This window comes from Clupea harengus, chromosome 19, assembly GCF_900700415.2.
Source record: "Clupea harengus chromosome 19, Ch_v2.0.2, whole genome shotgun sequence".
In the NCBI taxonomy this organism is placed as follows: Eukaryota; Metazoa; Chordata; class Actinopteri; order Clupeiformes; family Clupeidae; genus Clupea; species Clupea harengus.
The window spans coordinates 26,559,688-26,576,089 of record NC_045170.1 but is presented as its reverse complement, the minus strand read 5'-3'; the positions used below and the strand labels follow the sequence as shown (position 1 = coordinate 26,576,089).

General features: G+C 37.5%; 1 protein-coding gene across 1 annotated transcript; it reads left to right on the top strand.

The window, feature by feature from the left end:
* The first annotated feature begins 662 nt into the window (after window positions 1-662).
* LOC116224931 lies at window positions 663-15,224 on the top strand. Its single transcript, XM_031585832.2, has 5 exons — window positions 663-807; window positions 3,272-3,349; window positions 4,956-12,164; window positions 13,047-13,142; window positions 14,970-15,224. The coding sequence occupies exons 2-5, from the start codon at window positions 3,272-3,274 to the stop codon at window positions 15,222-15,224; spliced, it is 7,638 nt and encodes a 2,545-aa protein (XP_031441692.2). The 5' UTR covers window positions 663-807.
* Window positions 15,225-16,402: the final 1,178 nt, after the last annotated feature.

Below are 16,402 nucleotides of genomic sequence, written 5' to 3'. Positions count from 1 at the left end.
AGATTTTCCGCAATTTCCGGTTTTATCAAAAACCTTTGAAAGGCCTCCACTCCTACAATTTTTGTCAAATCTTCTTCAAAATCACCAGAGATGATCTTCAGACCAAGCCTCACAACATTTATCCAACGGAATTTTGATCCTCACAACCGTTTGTCCGGTACAGCCACTCAAATTCAGCAGAAAAGCCTTCAAACAGGAAGTGAAGTCATATCTCAGCAAATCTTTCAGATATCAACACCAAACTTGATAAGCACGTGGGAGACACTACAACATGTTCCCATGTGCAAAGGCAACTTCATATCTTCAAAAATGATTGATATAAAGCAAATTGCATTAATCGCTAACGCTAAAACAATGCTTTACACATTTTTCATTCAAAAAGTGATACTCTGATTCAATCACAAGTTCATATGAAGACACTTGAGAATGTTTAGTACACAAATCTGAAAAAAAGTTGACTGTAAGATGAAAAGTAGATTTTTGGTGAATATTTGAAACATGCATGCTTGGCTAATTGCTACCACCATTTCCAAGGTAATGTCTCCCTCTCTCCTCCTTCGCTCCCGTGCCAATTGTCACAGACACTGACACACGCGCAATGTAAGCAGCTTGCTAGTGGCGTGATTGACAGGTCAACAAACCAATCTCACTATAACCTCACCCCACGCGCCAGTCTCCTCCTCCGCCATCCGTTGGCACAACGAATTCCAACGTGCAACGTAGTCGCCATTTTATGCTATTATTTTGTGGATACCGAGAAGAGAACAGAATTTCTGGTGTGGAGAAGATTTTCGTCTACATTTGACCGTAAGTAATAAAAGCATACCTATTACTGTTTAATTCGTATGATAACTGCAACACGATTTGATTCTGTTTTTATTCTTGGTTACTGTATTTGAGGTAGCGCAATTATTTTTGGTCGAAATGGTAGCTACCTTAGTTAGCTGGATAGTTATCTAGCATTAGGGAGAAGGCAACATGGTACCGATAGGTGTTTGAGGAATTGTGTTCAGAAAGTGATTTAACCAAAGGCCAGAAGTTTAACACAGTTTGTCTGCGTTGATGAATTCAAATGAAGTGTTATATTGACTTGTTCCAGTATCACTTTGTGACTCTGACATTGTAACATCCACAACACCGTACAATCATTTCATTTCCTTTTGCTTCTTGGCGTTCTTGTGCACGTTTGTGCGTTTAACAGCTCTTGTTTGTGTGAGCGAGCATTTATCTGTTGATGCCCGAGTTTAATAAAGCCAGGCTATTAATAAAAAAACGTACGTAAATGTGCCATTAGTATAAACAGATGAGAAATTGATTCCGTCTGGGTCGGTTAGGAAAAAAATATTTGAATGTGTGTCGGACTCGGGCCGTCTCGGTTACTATTCTGTCGGATGTTGGTCGGCGTCGGATAGAAAAAATTGCCCCGATCAATGCTTTAATGTACATGTGTTTGTACAGATAATTGTGTAGGCTTTCAATATTAGCATAGTCTTGCAGGGCTCGACATTATTACGCTTTGTCCGCTGGTTTGGGAGAAGTGTTTTTTTTTTTAGGGCAAGTGGAAAAGAAAGGTTTGCAGATTCTGAGGATAGCTCATGGAAGTTCATTTAGCCAATGTTGTAGCTATCTAACGTCAGTTGGCTGTATTTAAAATTTCACTGGGTGTTGCAGCTGTTTCATTCACTGAAATAATTATGAAATGTTATGTTCTATTAGCCATACCCTTACTTGAGCAAGTCACAGTATTTCCAAGCTTTGATAGTGTAACTGAGACGACAGTAAATAATTCATCTTTTGCTTCTGTGGACGGCGTTTCAAATGAATGTGCTCTACGTACCTGTACGGTTGTGTTATTCAAGATTTACATGTCATTGTGGATGTAATTGTGGTGTTTTAATTAGTGCGTTCCAAGTTTTTCTGACGGTCTTCATAGCGCAAGTAATTTTTTTCGAAACTGTAGTTGTCTAGTTAGCTAGGCTACCTTAATTAGCTGCATAGTTAGGCTACCTACCATTAAACTCGTAGCAATGGTAGCTAGACTACCATGCTTGTTTTACTTGCTACGTATTAAGGGGTTCAAGGTTTGATCGTTTAGAAGCTCCATTGAAAGCCTATAGAACTACAGTACAGTATTTTTGTAATTGTTCGTTTGATACGATTAGCTATTGAAGTGTTAGCAGTAGTACTAATTTGAACATAGTGTTTGCTTCTGTGAGACAGCGTTTTAAATTAATGTACTGTAGCCTACGTACCTGTACGGTTGGGTGGCATTGTTAATGTAATTTTGTCTGTGCGTTCCAAGTTTTTCTGACGGTCCCCACATGCAAGCTATTCTTTTCGAAACTGTAGCTACTGTAGCTAGCCTCGTTTCTTGCATAGTTACCTAGCATTAGTATCAATGGTAGCATGGTTGTTTTACTTGTTAGCTTTGTTTGGGTTCATGGTTTTATCGTTTAGGAGCTCCATTGAAGGCCTGTAGAGCTACAACAGTACGTTCTGATGTTGGACAAGAAGGCTTGGTTCGCAGTCTCCGCTCTAATTCATCCAAAAGGTGGTGTATTGGGTTGAGATCAGGACTTTGTGCAGGCCAGTCAAGTTCGTCCACACCAAACTCGCTCATCCATGTGTTTATGGCCCTTGTTTTGTGCACTGGTGCACAGTCATGTTAGAACAGGAAGGGGCCATCTCCAAACTGTTCATACAGTTTGGAGCATGAAATTGTTTAATTGTTTACAATGTTAGTGAATTATTGCATTTCAGGAAATAATTTTTTAGGTAGGGAATATTGAATGGATTGGGCTCAGTGTAGTATTTTGTAATGACAAGTACAAGTTGGGTATTTTGTCATTCATGCATTCCTACTACATGCTCCTGATTATGTAATTTACCAACAGGTACATCTTATAGGCTGTGTTTAGTTGTTTTAAGTTTCTAATGTGAGTCAATGGCTTGGCAGTATCTTAACAGTAAGGTTTGGTTACTTGTGATAAACTGTCATCATTCTGTTTCTGTATGGTTACATTTAACAGACTTAAATTTGAATGTAGACAGTGTAAATTGAATAAAATGAATTATTGGATGTCTAAATATATTTTTTTAAGTAAAGAGATTGGTTTTTGAGAATCCTAACCATTTCAATATTTTCTTAAAGGTGTGTATACTAGAACTGTTGAGTATGAAGTTATAATAATGTAAGAGTATGAAATTGTTAAGCAGTAATGTGGTATGTTACATTTAATAGTTTTTGATGATTGTTCTATGTGTTTTTTAGATGCCACGTGCAAGCAAGAGTTCCAGGGCAGCCAAGAAAAGGATATCTTCTCCAGAAGACCAAGGATCCACTGTTAAGGTTAGACTTCCTTGCTAAACCAGCGTGTTTAAGTGAGAAGATTAATTGATAAATGTGAATGAGCATTTTTAACAACGTCTTTGTTACGGAGCCATTTTTAAAATGTCCTAATTCAGTCTGTATAGTTGTGATTGTGTGTTTTTTCTTTGTATTCTCCCCTCTTTCTTCCTATTCGCTGCAAGCAGGTACGGTCTAGTTGGCGGTTGTTGGCGGTTGGCTATCAGTCTCCCTACCTCTTGATTGCCAATCAGCTGTGCACTTCCAATGAGCGGTTTAGTTGTCAACCTAAAATGACCACACTGGTCAGCTGTTTGACACATTGGTTTGGAAAGTTGCTTGTTTAGAGAGTTGTGGAATCAGAGAGACTTTTTGTTGAAATCATTGTAAATGTCGTTAATATTTTGTTAGAATGGTTTGCTTCATAGTGCAGTCTTTTAATAGAGCAGTTATTTTGATATTGTGCTTTAGGTTTGTTTGTTTTTGTTCACTGCACACGGGGCTTTGGAATAGGTAAGCTGTCCTTCATGGGCATACACCATCACACAGCTAACCTGTGTTAACACACTAGATAAGAAACTGTGCCACCCCATGTATGTGTAGTGTAGGTAAGTTTATGTGTTTACTAGATAGGATACTTTTTGGTATTTGCTTTTGTTTTGGCATCATTCCATCTTTATTCCCCTGTGATGAATGTGCATTTTCCACACATTGCCATTCCCTCCATGTTAAGCAAAGAGGGTTTAACAGTAACTGACTACTGTTTGCATTAAGTGTTAGGGTTTAAGATGTATTTACTGAAGTGAACTGTAGGGTCGATAAAAGTATAACAACTACAGTTTATCATGTAACAGTGAGTAGAGCCTTCACTTGATTGCCTTAATGCTTGTTTTTTGTGAATGTTTAAATGGAATCAACTTCCCCTTTCTATCAGGCAGGCTCATTCATTATTTTTAAATCAAACCTTAAAACACGCTAGTGTTTCCCACTACGTCTTGAGTTGTGATTTTTAACTTATTGTACTGTTATTGACTGTTTTTTGTGTTTACTATGTATTTTATGGTGTCTTTTTTGATAATTTTTTTGTGCTGTTGTTTGGCACCTTGGTCAGCTTTTGCTGTGTTAGAGTGTGCTTTATAAATAAAACTTACTTACTTAAATGCAGAGTGATGCGGAACCTATTTTAATGTTGATGGCTACAGTTACTGTTTGAATCATGTATTAATAAATATGTTACTAATTTCATATGTCATGCTAATCAATGAAATTGTCCTCTTATGATAATACAGGAACACAGTCCTCCAAGTTTGACAAAATACAGACCATGGCATTCCAAATGTTTTCCTGTATTGTATGAAATAAAATTGTCTTGTGGTTGGTGCCACTTATTTATGCACTACAATGTGTATGAAAAGTTGTAAACTTTCTTCTGGCCCATATCAAATAACCATATATTTTTGATGAGCAATAATTAAAAAAATGTGTGATGTCACTGCTAATATCAGTAATGTACACTTGAAAAACTATATACCAATGTAGCATTATGAAGACTGGTACTGCTGATGTGTAGTTATTCTTCCTTACTTGATAGCTTTTCCCTGTTTTTCAGATGCCGAGGAAGAAGAACTGGCGGAAAGGGCGTGATCACTTGGCTGCTGCTCCAATATGTAGCGCCTTGTCTGATTTTTCTCTATCCACTGATCCCCACTCTACCCCTTGCGATATCCCATCTTCCTCTTCATCCCCCACCCCAAGCTTCATCTACTCTGATTTTCCTCCTCTTCCGACCTCTCGGTCATCTATCTTTAGGCCCTGTGAGTCTCTTTCACAGTCTGTGCCTGTTGTGAGCTGTGATAATGTATCGCAGTCTCTTTCAAGGACCAGTGGAGCATCGTTCACACTGCCTCTGCAATCTATAAGGTGTGCAGCCATTGGGGCATACTGTTCTCACGGTGAAACTCTCAGTAACCAAGAAAAAAAAATGGATACAAAACTGGCAAACTTTGGTACAAAACTGGCAAACTTTGGTACAAAACTGTGCAACACTGCAAACTTTGAAATGAAACTTGATACAACTCTTGCAAGCCTTGAAACATACACTATTGTAATACCTGAAGAAAAGAAAACTATCAAAAGTCATTCAACAAACTCTGTTGAATACATGAACAGTGGTGAGCTGTCCAACACCGTGCCTCCAAGCTGTCATAACAGGTATATACAAGGATCTTTTCATCAAGGACATGTGATGTTTGAAGATAATGCAGGTGTACAATGTGTGGCAAACAGTTTAACAGCAATGTTGATGAATAAACTGAAAGATGTGTGCACGTGGCAAAGTAGTGACCTTGATAATATTCTTGTGAATGGAAACATGCTTTATACGTCAGTAAAGAACTGCAATCAGGGAAACCATACTCATCTTTTGGTAAGTGATTTGCCAAAGTCTCATGTGTTGCATAATGTTGATTTTACAATTAATCTTGGACAAGCGTTTAGTGGCATAGTAGGAGTACATGAATATGATTTAGAGTTGGCAGATATGGCAATAAGCCTTTATGAAGCACTGCAGAGAGTATTACTAGGAGATGACAGCTGTTTTTTGACAATGAATGAAAGTACTTGTGCCATTATTAAACACACCAGTGGTTATGCAGTATTTGACTCTCACTCACGCAGCTATGATGGCCTTGTTCATCCAACAGGAAAAAGTCTTGTGTGTTTCTATCAAACTTTTGAGGATATGTACAGTCAGCACATTAATAGGCTTGCAAGTTCAATGAATGCCCCTGGAAAACATTTTGAGGTAACTGGAATCAGCGTAACAATGAGAAGTGAAGACGGCAACACTACAGCACTACACAGGTCTAGTAGACGGAAACGCAATGCCAGGAAACCACAAGTAATGACAGAGGTGTTTGTTGATGGGAATATTCATGTTCCCGAGAGTACTTTCAAAACACAAACTGTGTGTGGTCATGCATTGCCATCACAAAATGAGAATTTCTTGTGTGAAAACCATAGGCCTATCAATGTTACTAGTGCTGAAAGACTTTTGACAACAAAAGGGATTGATCTAACTGTAGACAACAACAGTGAGTGTATTGAACACAATGTTGAACAGAGTAAGAATGCTGATGATGTTGTTGTTGGTGATGTGACACTGCCAACATGGACGTTTTCTCCCTTAACATTTATCAATCAAACTGCGTTATGTTCACAGTTAGATTTGCAAAATGTAAATGATAACCATGATTCAACCATGATTCAACAATGCACAGTATTAAGTTGTCCATGTGAATCAAAAGCTATTAGAAAAGATGGAAATTGCTTCTTCCGGTCACTGGCTTTGGCAATTTGCGGCACTGAAAGCCCTCACATGAAAATTCGAAAACAAGTGGTAAGACACTTAATGAAAAATGAGGAAACTTTTCAAAGGTTTCTGAGAAGTGAATACACCTCTGTAGAACATTACATAAAGTCTTCACGAATGATGTATGCAAACACGTGGGGCACTGAATTGGAAATTTTAAGTGCTGCAGATCTATTCCATACTGACATATACACATTTAATTCTAATCGCTGGAACATGTACAAAAGTGTTTCAAGAACAAGTGACAATGCCATATATTTGAACCATGTCAATGGAAACCATTATGAATTGGTAACATGTGTAACAGATACACATTGTGAAAGTGGATGTGCATCATTGTGCCAAGCAAAAAAAGCAATGCTAAAGTGTAATGTCAATTTGAGGAAAAGGTTAACAACTGGTAGAATACAACATTGTCAAGATAAAGCTGCTAATAAGAAGCACAAATACCAGAATGATATTCAATTTCAACAAAATTGCATTATGTTGCAACAGAAATTATATGCGACAGATGATCAATACAGAATAAACAAATTGCAGTCCAGCCAAGATCAGTACAGAACAGATGCAGACTTTCAAACTAAAGTTAAAGAATACAGTAAGAGGAAATACAAATGTGATGCAGACTTTCAAACTAAAGTTAAAGAATACAGTCAGAAGAAATACAAATCGGATGCAGACTTTCAAACTACAGTTAAAGAGTACAGTAAAAAAAAATACAAATGTGATGCAGACTTTCAAACTAAAGTAAAAGAATCTAGCAAGAAGAAATACAATTCTGATATTGACTTTCAAAGCAGTGTTAAAACACACAGCAGCCAAACATATATTGCTAAGAAAAATCAGACATATTCCATGGATTTTGTCATTGAATCTTTTAGAAAAAGTGTCAAAACAGGCCCTGAATTTGTTTGCTCAGTATGTCATCGCCAGCTTTTTCGAAAGCAAGTCATTGAATGTAAACATGATAAGTACACAACCAGTCCAACTGTACTTGCTTTGGCTAAAAAGTGCATTACAGAAACATATTTACAAACTTGTGAAGAATGTGATGATAACTGCACTGCACATATTCAATCATCTAAGTTGTGGATATGTCACACATGTGACCGTAAAATATTTGCTGGTAGAATGCCTGAACAAAGCGTAGCCAATAACTTGCATTTGGAAGCCATTCCTTCTCAGCTACAGTGCTTAAATTCCCTTGAGCAACACTTAATAGCGAAACATATTCCTTTTATGAAACTTTTGGCATTACCAAAGGGTGGACAAAATGGTTGTCATGGACCTGTCGTGTGTGTTCCATCTAATGTCAATCAAGTAACAACCATGCTTCCAAGAAATGATGGAAATGATTTAATGTTACGAATTAAACTGAAACGCAAATTAACATACAAGGGCCATTATGAATATAAACATGTACATACAAACAATGTCTACAATGCCCTAGAGTACTTAAAGTTAAATAACAAGTGGTATCGTGACATCAGCATCAATAAGGAATGGGTTAACCCTCTTGACAAAATTGACGATGTGCAACTCAGTGATGAACAACAAAATACTGCTGTGCCAATACAAATGGTTAGTGTACCAATGCACACAACAAGCGTTGCTAATGAAAGAAACTCGCAAAATCATTCAGAAACTGATGATCCTGAAGAAGAGTTGACATACACTGAACAAACACATGGAATGTTTCTAGACACATGTTTACAACCAGTAGATATTGCGCAAGAAGTCTTGGATCAACATTTTGACTCTGTGTTATCAGTTGCCCCTGCTGAGAATAATCATCCCGTTAAACTGTTAGAAGATGCTACTAATGAAGGAAAATGTTTCCCTACGTTATATCCAACAGGAGCTCCTACTTTTCATGACCTTCGCCAAGAAAAAATAAGCCTTTCCAAATATTTAAACACACGTCTACTAAATGCTGATGGCAGATTTGCTAAGAACACAGACTTTATATTCTATGCTCAGTACATATCAGAGGTGCAACAAGTTCTGTCAAATGTATCAATTGCCATGCGCAAAGGTTTAGGCACTGAATTGCCGGAAAAAGAGCAAGCCAATTTTCTAACGGATGCAGAATCTTTAAAACGAGTGTTAAAAAATGACGAAGGTTACAAGTTCTTACGACCTATACGTGGGACACCCCCCTTTTGGCAATCTGTACAAAAAGATCTGTTTGCTATGATACGACAACTAGGAATCCCCACATGGTTTTGTTCATTTTCCTCAGCTGACATGCGCTGGCCTGAAATGATAACAACGCTCTGTCATGAACAAAATATAAATGTGCCTATAGATGAACTGACTTGGTCAGAGAAATGTGCATTGTTGAAACAAAACCCAGTTACAGCTGCAAGAATGTTTGACCACAGATGGCACAATTTCTTAAAAGATGTGATTATGTCTCCAGCTGCTCCTATTGGTAAAATATCGGACTACTTTTACCGTGTAGAATTTCAAAACAGAGGCTCCCCTCATTGTCATTGCTTATTCTGGGTGGAATCAGCCCCTCAAATTGACAAAGACCCTGATGAGAAAGTTGTAGACTTTATTGACAAATATGTATCTTGTGAACTGCCATCATCAGATGATGATGAACTGTGTGAGATTGTAAACACTGTGCAAAAACATAGCACTAGGCACTCAAAAACCTGTAGGAAAAAAAACACTGAATGTCGGTTTAACTTCCCACGACCCCCATCTTGTCGAACATTTATTGATCGTATTGTCAAACCTTCACAAAATCAATGCAATACAGAACAATCACATCAACCAATGACTGAGGAAGATGAAGTAAGAAAACTGATGACACCAGACATGGCTGAAAAGATTTTGAAAATGCTCAGAACAACTTTACTAAATAGTGACCAAACATTTGAATCGACAGAGGAACTGTTTGAAAGCATCGGCATTTCACAATTGCTTTTTGAAATAGCAAATTCACAACTAACCAATAAAACCAGCGTTGTTTTAAAAAGAAAGCCCGGTGATATTTGGATTAACCAATTCAACAAAGACTTGTTAAGATCTTGGAATGCCAATATGGATATTCAGTACATTGTGGATGCATATTCTTGTGTAGTGTACATTATTTCTTATATATCCAAAGCAGAGAGAGAAATGGGATTGTTACTCGATTGTGCACAAAAAGAAGGACATAAAGGCAATCTGGATGCCAAAGCTGCATTCAAATCACTTGGCAGTGTTTACCTTCATAATAGAGAGGTGTCTGCACAAGAATCAGTATATAGACTGACTGGAATGCATTTAAAGGAATGCTCACGGAAAGTAACTTTTATACCGACAGGAGAATACCCTATGCGCATGAGTTTACCTCTCAGTGTATTGCGAGACAGAAAACGAAATGACAACAATGAACATAACACTATATGGATGACAAGTGTGATAGACAGGTATAAACATAGACCACAATCACCACTGTTTCAAAACATGTGCCTTGCCACGTTTTGCTCGGAATATCGAGTCTTGAGTCAAAGTGAAGTCCCAGTTAATCCAAGCGAATCTGTCGTTCAACTGCAGGAGAACTCTGGCCACATCAGAAAAAGATCACGCACGAAACCAGCTGTTATTAGATATGCAAAACTGTCACCCACAAAAGATCCAGAAAAATATCATCAAAGTCAGTTACAATTGTTTTTGCCCCACTATGAAGACTGTCAGTTGAAACCACATCCTTTTGTAACATACGAAGATTTTTACAATGTTGGTATTGTACGTGACTTCAGTGATGACATACACAAAGTTAAAGAAATTGTTCAGAATAATAGATCCTTGTATGAACAAAATTCTGACGAACTAGATGATGCTCAACTCATAATGGAACAACAGGTTGACTTGGATGATGCATGGGCACAAATTTGCCCCCAGTCTGAATTGGAACGCCTTCAATGTTTACAATCACAGGAGGTTATGCACAATGAAACTGATTTACAACCCATTTCAGAAAATATTCCAGACCTGACAGAAACTTTGCCTATAACTGGTAACATACAAGTTAGAAAAACATTCATGACTAAAGAAGCAGCATGGAACATAATGAGATCTTTAAATGATGAACAAGCGCGCATATTTTACAAACTACGTCAGTGGAGTTTAGAAACCGTATGGGGAGAAAAACCACAACAAATACACCTTTTTGTCACTGGTGGAGCGGGGACAGGAAAAAGCCATTTGATAAAAGCCATACATTATGAGTTGTCTCGAATTTTAGCGCAACTATGTACAAACCCTGATGACACTACAGTTTTAATAACAGCTCCTACTGGCGTTGCCGCGTATAACATTGGTGCTGCTACCATACACAATACTTTTTGTATTGGCACAGATGTGCGATTACCTTACCAGCCGTTGGGTGAGGAAAAGATCAACTCTTTACGAGCTAAACTATCCAATTTACAATTACTGATCATTGATGAAATATCAATGGTAGACACCAGACTCTTTGCATACATTCACGGAAGACTAAGACAAATAAAACAATCCGGTGATCATTCTTTGTTTGGAAAAGTTAGCATTGTTGCTGTTGGAGATTTTTACCAGTTACCACCTGTGAAAGGAAAACCTCTGTACAGTGATATGCCAGGACTGAACATTTGGAACGATCACTTTGAAATTGCAACTTTGACACAAGTTGTGAGACAAAAAGATTCTACTTTTGCTGAGCTTCTGAATCGCATACGTGTTCATGAAAAATCAACTCCTATGTTGCGTGCAGACATTGAGATATTGAAACAATGTGAAACAGGACAAGACTTGAATGTATTGCACATTTTTGCAACAAATAAACAGGTTTGCTATTATAACTCTGAAAAGCTCAATTCCATTTGCCCAAATGCTATAAGTATTGAGGCACAAGACTTTGAGCGAAATCCAAAAACAGGACGTATGGAAAGAAAGAATGGCCATCACAAAAAGGTCTTTAACAGCTGTCTTAAGCCTAGTGTCAATATGGGAATACAAGCTCGCATCATGCTGACAAAAAACATTGATGTTTTAGATGGACTTGTTAATGGTGCTGTTGGAACAGTTTTCCAAATCGTGTTTGATACAGACAAATACTTTCCCTCTGTAATACATGTTGAATTTGATGATGACAAAATTGGACAACTGCAAAGAGCTAAAATAACTACACCGGATAATACTCATCCAAACATCACAATGATTAAACCTGTAGAAGACAGAGTCTCAAACAATGGTGGAATACGGCGGCAGTACCCATTACAATTAGCCTGGGCTTGTACCGTACACAAAGTTCAAGGTTTAACAGTTAACAGTGCAGTGGTAAACTTGCAAAAAATATTTTCACCAGGACAAGCTTATGTTGCTTTAAGTCGTGTGTCTTCTCTGTCAGGCTTAGTAATTGAAGACTTGAAAGAGTCAAAGATTTATTGCAACAGTAATATCAAAGATGTTCTTGCAACGATGCCAACATTCATATCCAAACACTCACCTTCAACCACTCCATTATTCACAATTGCTTTTCATAACATTCAAAGTCTCAATGCACATTTTAAAAACATGCAAGCAAACAACAGTATTTTGAAATCACAATGCATTTGTGTTGCTGAAACATGGCTTCAACCTAACTTTCAAACTGAACATTTTGTTTTACCTAACTTCACGTTCTACAACAACACACGTTTCAATTGTTACAGTCCAATAAACAGTATAACCAAGACTTTAAAACTTCAGGCAAATGGTGGTGTTGGAATATATTGTCAAACAGATCAGAACATTGAAGTCAACACACCATGTAATACAAATTTAGAATCATTAGTCTTCCACGTTCCACAATTTCAATTAATGGCTGCAGTTGTATACAGGCCCCAAACATACCAAGTGGATTTATTTAAGGAACATTTATTACATCTTATTGCCGAACTAGACACTTTCCCAGGAGGAAAAATTATTTTGGGGGACTTTAATGAAAATCTTCTTACTTCTAAAACAATACAAACAGTTTTCCAAAAACATCATTACATTCAATTAGTTGACTTTTCAACCACTGATGCTAACACAATAATAGATCATGTATACACAAAAGATGTCCAATTTCAAATATCGCTTGAATTGTTGTCAACATATTACAGTCATCATAATGCTATACTAATTCACATACAGTAACATTATCTGCTAAACAATGCATCTTAAAACAAAACTCATAGCTTACGCAAACCATCATAAACACATGGACTAATATATTTTAAAACACACTATTTGTACAGCAGATTACTTATGCTTTGCCGCCGCGGATGGTCGACACAATGTTGCGCTCTCTTGTGCTTTTTATGTTTGGAGGAGCAGCAGCTCTCTGTGGAGCTTGGAGGAGACGCAGGCGTGGGAAGTGCGCTGGAGCGCTGGTTGGACTGCGAGAGCAGGGATTCTACTTCTACGGTAAGTTCAAACTAAATTATTCACTATATCTTTGGCTAACATTTGAACTATTTAAAGACTGAAACGTTAACTTGATTGCACTACACGCCACCACATAGGCTATTTTACTCAAACTAGTGTACTGAATTGATTACAACTGGGTAAGCTAACCTTTTTAGGCCTAAGCCATATGTGTACCTATGATTCAATTAATTTAACCACTAAATGCGTACATTGACAACCACCTACTTTAGCCTAGAATTGTCTTTAGGACCTACGTTCTTTGTGGCACCTAGGCCTATAGGTCATACTCTATACGTTCATCGTAACACGCACCATTATTCTAATTGAGACTGGTAAACTCCAATTTTCATGTCACATTTTCTGCTGTTATTCAGAGTCAAAATCTACCGTTCTGTTGTTATAATGACCGCAAATGTTTTACAACAGTTTTATGTTCGACTAAATGTTCACAGACTTTGTCAAAAAAAGTATTACTCCACACTCTTAAAGATCGCCTGAAAACTCCCTGTCTATTGATGTAATTCTGTGTCCATTCTTCAGGCAGGCCTGAATGTCGGTATTTTTGGCTAACGTTTTAATATTTCCTACAGCTAAGTGAATGTTACTTATCAGTTTCAGGGTTGACAAACTTCCTTCGATTGCTATCACAGACCTGCACTGGTAGCAATGGGCTCTGTTTACAGATTAAATATTTAGCAACAATAAACACGTAATATCAGTTGACATGTTTATTTAAAATTGGCCTCATACCAAAGCATTCTATTTGAAATTCCGCGGGTCTTCGTCAGAATTCTGTGGTGGTTAATTACGTTTCTGCTGTAATGGCACTAGCCTAGGGTACGACAGATCATCTTCACAATCTTACCAAATTGGTGTTGTTATGCATGCTGTCATCTTCTTGCCTACATGATTCTAACCTTTCCAATATTTGTGTCTGTTTTTATCTTCCCTGTCTACTTCAGATGCACACACCCACCAAGAAAACCAAAACCGAAGTCACAGGCTTCATTCATAATGTTTCACCGGTCAAGATGAGCCAGAAGCAAAAACCTTATTTCACGGCAACGATCCAAGAAGAGACAACATAAAGGGACATCGTTGTGTTCAATAAGCAACAGCACTCTGCTTTTAATGACATTGCAACTAGCAAGTATGTTAATCTTTTCTCCATCCATTAATAGACATAGCACCAGCTTTTGACATACATTATTAACTATGTACTTATCTACAAATTTCCATACCATATTCTGAATGCTGATCCATCCAATTTGTATTTTTATTTCAGAAGCCCAGTTGTGCTCAACAATCCAACCCTCCGCCCTGCGTTGCACAACCCCAAAGAGCTCTCTGTGTTGGTTGGAAGCAGTACATCAATGGACATCATACCAACTCTACACTTCATTCACCAACAACCAAGCACCAGAATGGAAGACAAAACCATAACCATAGCTGAAATATTAGCTAAACCAAGAAATCGTCAACAGGTAAATGTTTACTCCAATTTTCCAATACAATTTCATACACCACACAACTATATAAATTACACATTCATACATTGTCATTTCACACACAGTATTATTTTATTTACAAAATCACACCTTTAATTGTATAGTCCTTTACAACACATTTTCATAATTCAACCCCCCATAGCCACTGTGTGAACATATCTAATCAATGCACATTTCAGCTACACACACATTTACATTTCTTTCATTACCTTTTGAAACAACACACAATAATATATTGCACTTACCTACCATCTACCACAGCCTACATCTGTTCTCACAGTTTCTAAAATTATGCTCCCCTCTTGTTGTTCATCAGGTCACCATCACAGTGAAAATTCAAGACATCCAAGAAAACACCACCCGTTGGCTTGAACACGAATGCCGAGAAATACAGATGTCGACCTACTCCGTCGCCAACAGCACTGCCAGTATCCTGCTAACTACACAGCTGCTAACAGCTGGTACACCCTCTCACCTGTCACTGTTAAGGACTACAACAACACCATCACTGTCAGCACATCACCATCCACCACAGCAGAGACCATCAATCGACCCCCCAGACATGGTGTAGCTGCACCAGTACCAGACAATTCAGAGGAAGTCACTGGACTCATCATTGGAGCCATGACTACATCCACAATCACCTGTCCCAAAAGGCACCCTCTTTCCAACTGTCCTCCTTGTGCACTTTTCCACATGTGCCCTACATGTAACCAACATTTTATTACACCTAAGCTCCGCCACCAATGGAATGTTACCCTCACATTGGAGATAAATGACACCACTACAAGAGAATTTAAGATGGATCATAAACACTGCACCAAAGCACATCTACCTGGACACAGACCCAATCACAGTCACTGCACATTTCCTGTCCATTGGCTTGGTAACTGTGCGTGTCAAAGACGATTCTATTTCTGCACTACACCCCTGCACTACACAGCTTCTGCATCTGTTCAACAACATACAGACATCGCTGATGAGACCCTCTTCACTTTTTTGGACGAAACGCTTTCTACCTGTGACGTCTAAATCAACACAACACAACACATAGTTCTGACAACTTATTGCATTACACTCACCAAAACATACATCTTCACATACAACACTTGTCATAAACATAACCTTAACATTTCATAATCCTATTGTTTCACAGTTCTTATCTTAATAATCTTCATAATTCTTATACTTGTAAATGTTTTTATTTGATTTTCAATTGCACAACCCCTACACAGTAAATCACATTAAGTAAATATTTTACCTTCTTACTATTGTCAAACACATTCATTTTACTCTCACTTTAAATGTGTTTTCAATGTAAAACTTAAAATGTGTAAAAACACTTATCTTCATTGTACTTATACATTTGTCTTTAACTTGTATTTTTGTTCATTTGTAGTAAATTCTTTGCTTATTGTAAAAAATTACAAAAGGTTAAAAACCACCTATTTTTAAATATACATTCTTATTTTACTCATGTTCATTTTACACTTACATTTGTCTTAACTTGTATATTTTGTTCATTGCTAATAAAGTATTTATTTATTCTACAACTGCTGTCTATCTTACCACCTCACAGAATATTTACCTTGCTTACATCTCACACAGATCATCCAATAACAAATAGTCAACCACCCAGCATTCACATACATTTCCAACACAACAATGACATGGACATATCACCACATGTAACTACACTGACTCCAATTGATTAAAATTCAGTACGTATGTTTATGTAAGACACATATT

What these genes read in the sequence shown, in the direction of transcription:
- LOC116224931 (XM_031585832.2), top strand. Translation starts at nt 3,272, where the DNA reads ATGCCACGTGCAAGCAAGAGTTCCAGGGCAGCCAAGAAAAGGATATCT. An exon ending in ACCAAGGATCCACTGTTAAG is followed by an intron (nt 3,350 to 4,955) that starts GTTAGACTTCCT and finishes CCTGTTTTTCAG; the next exon opens with ATGCCGAGGAAGAAGAACTG. An exon ending in GCAGGGATTCTACTTCTACG is followed by an intron (nt 13,143 to 14,969) that starts GTAAGTTCAAAC and finishes GTTGTTCATCAG; the next exon opens with GTCACCATCACAGTGAAAAT.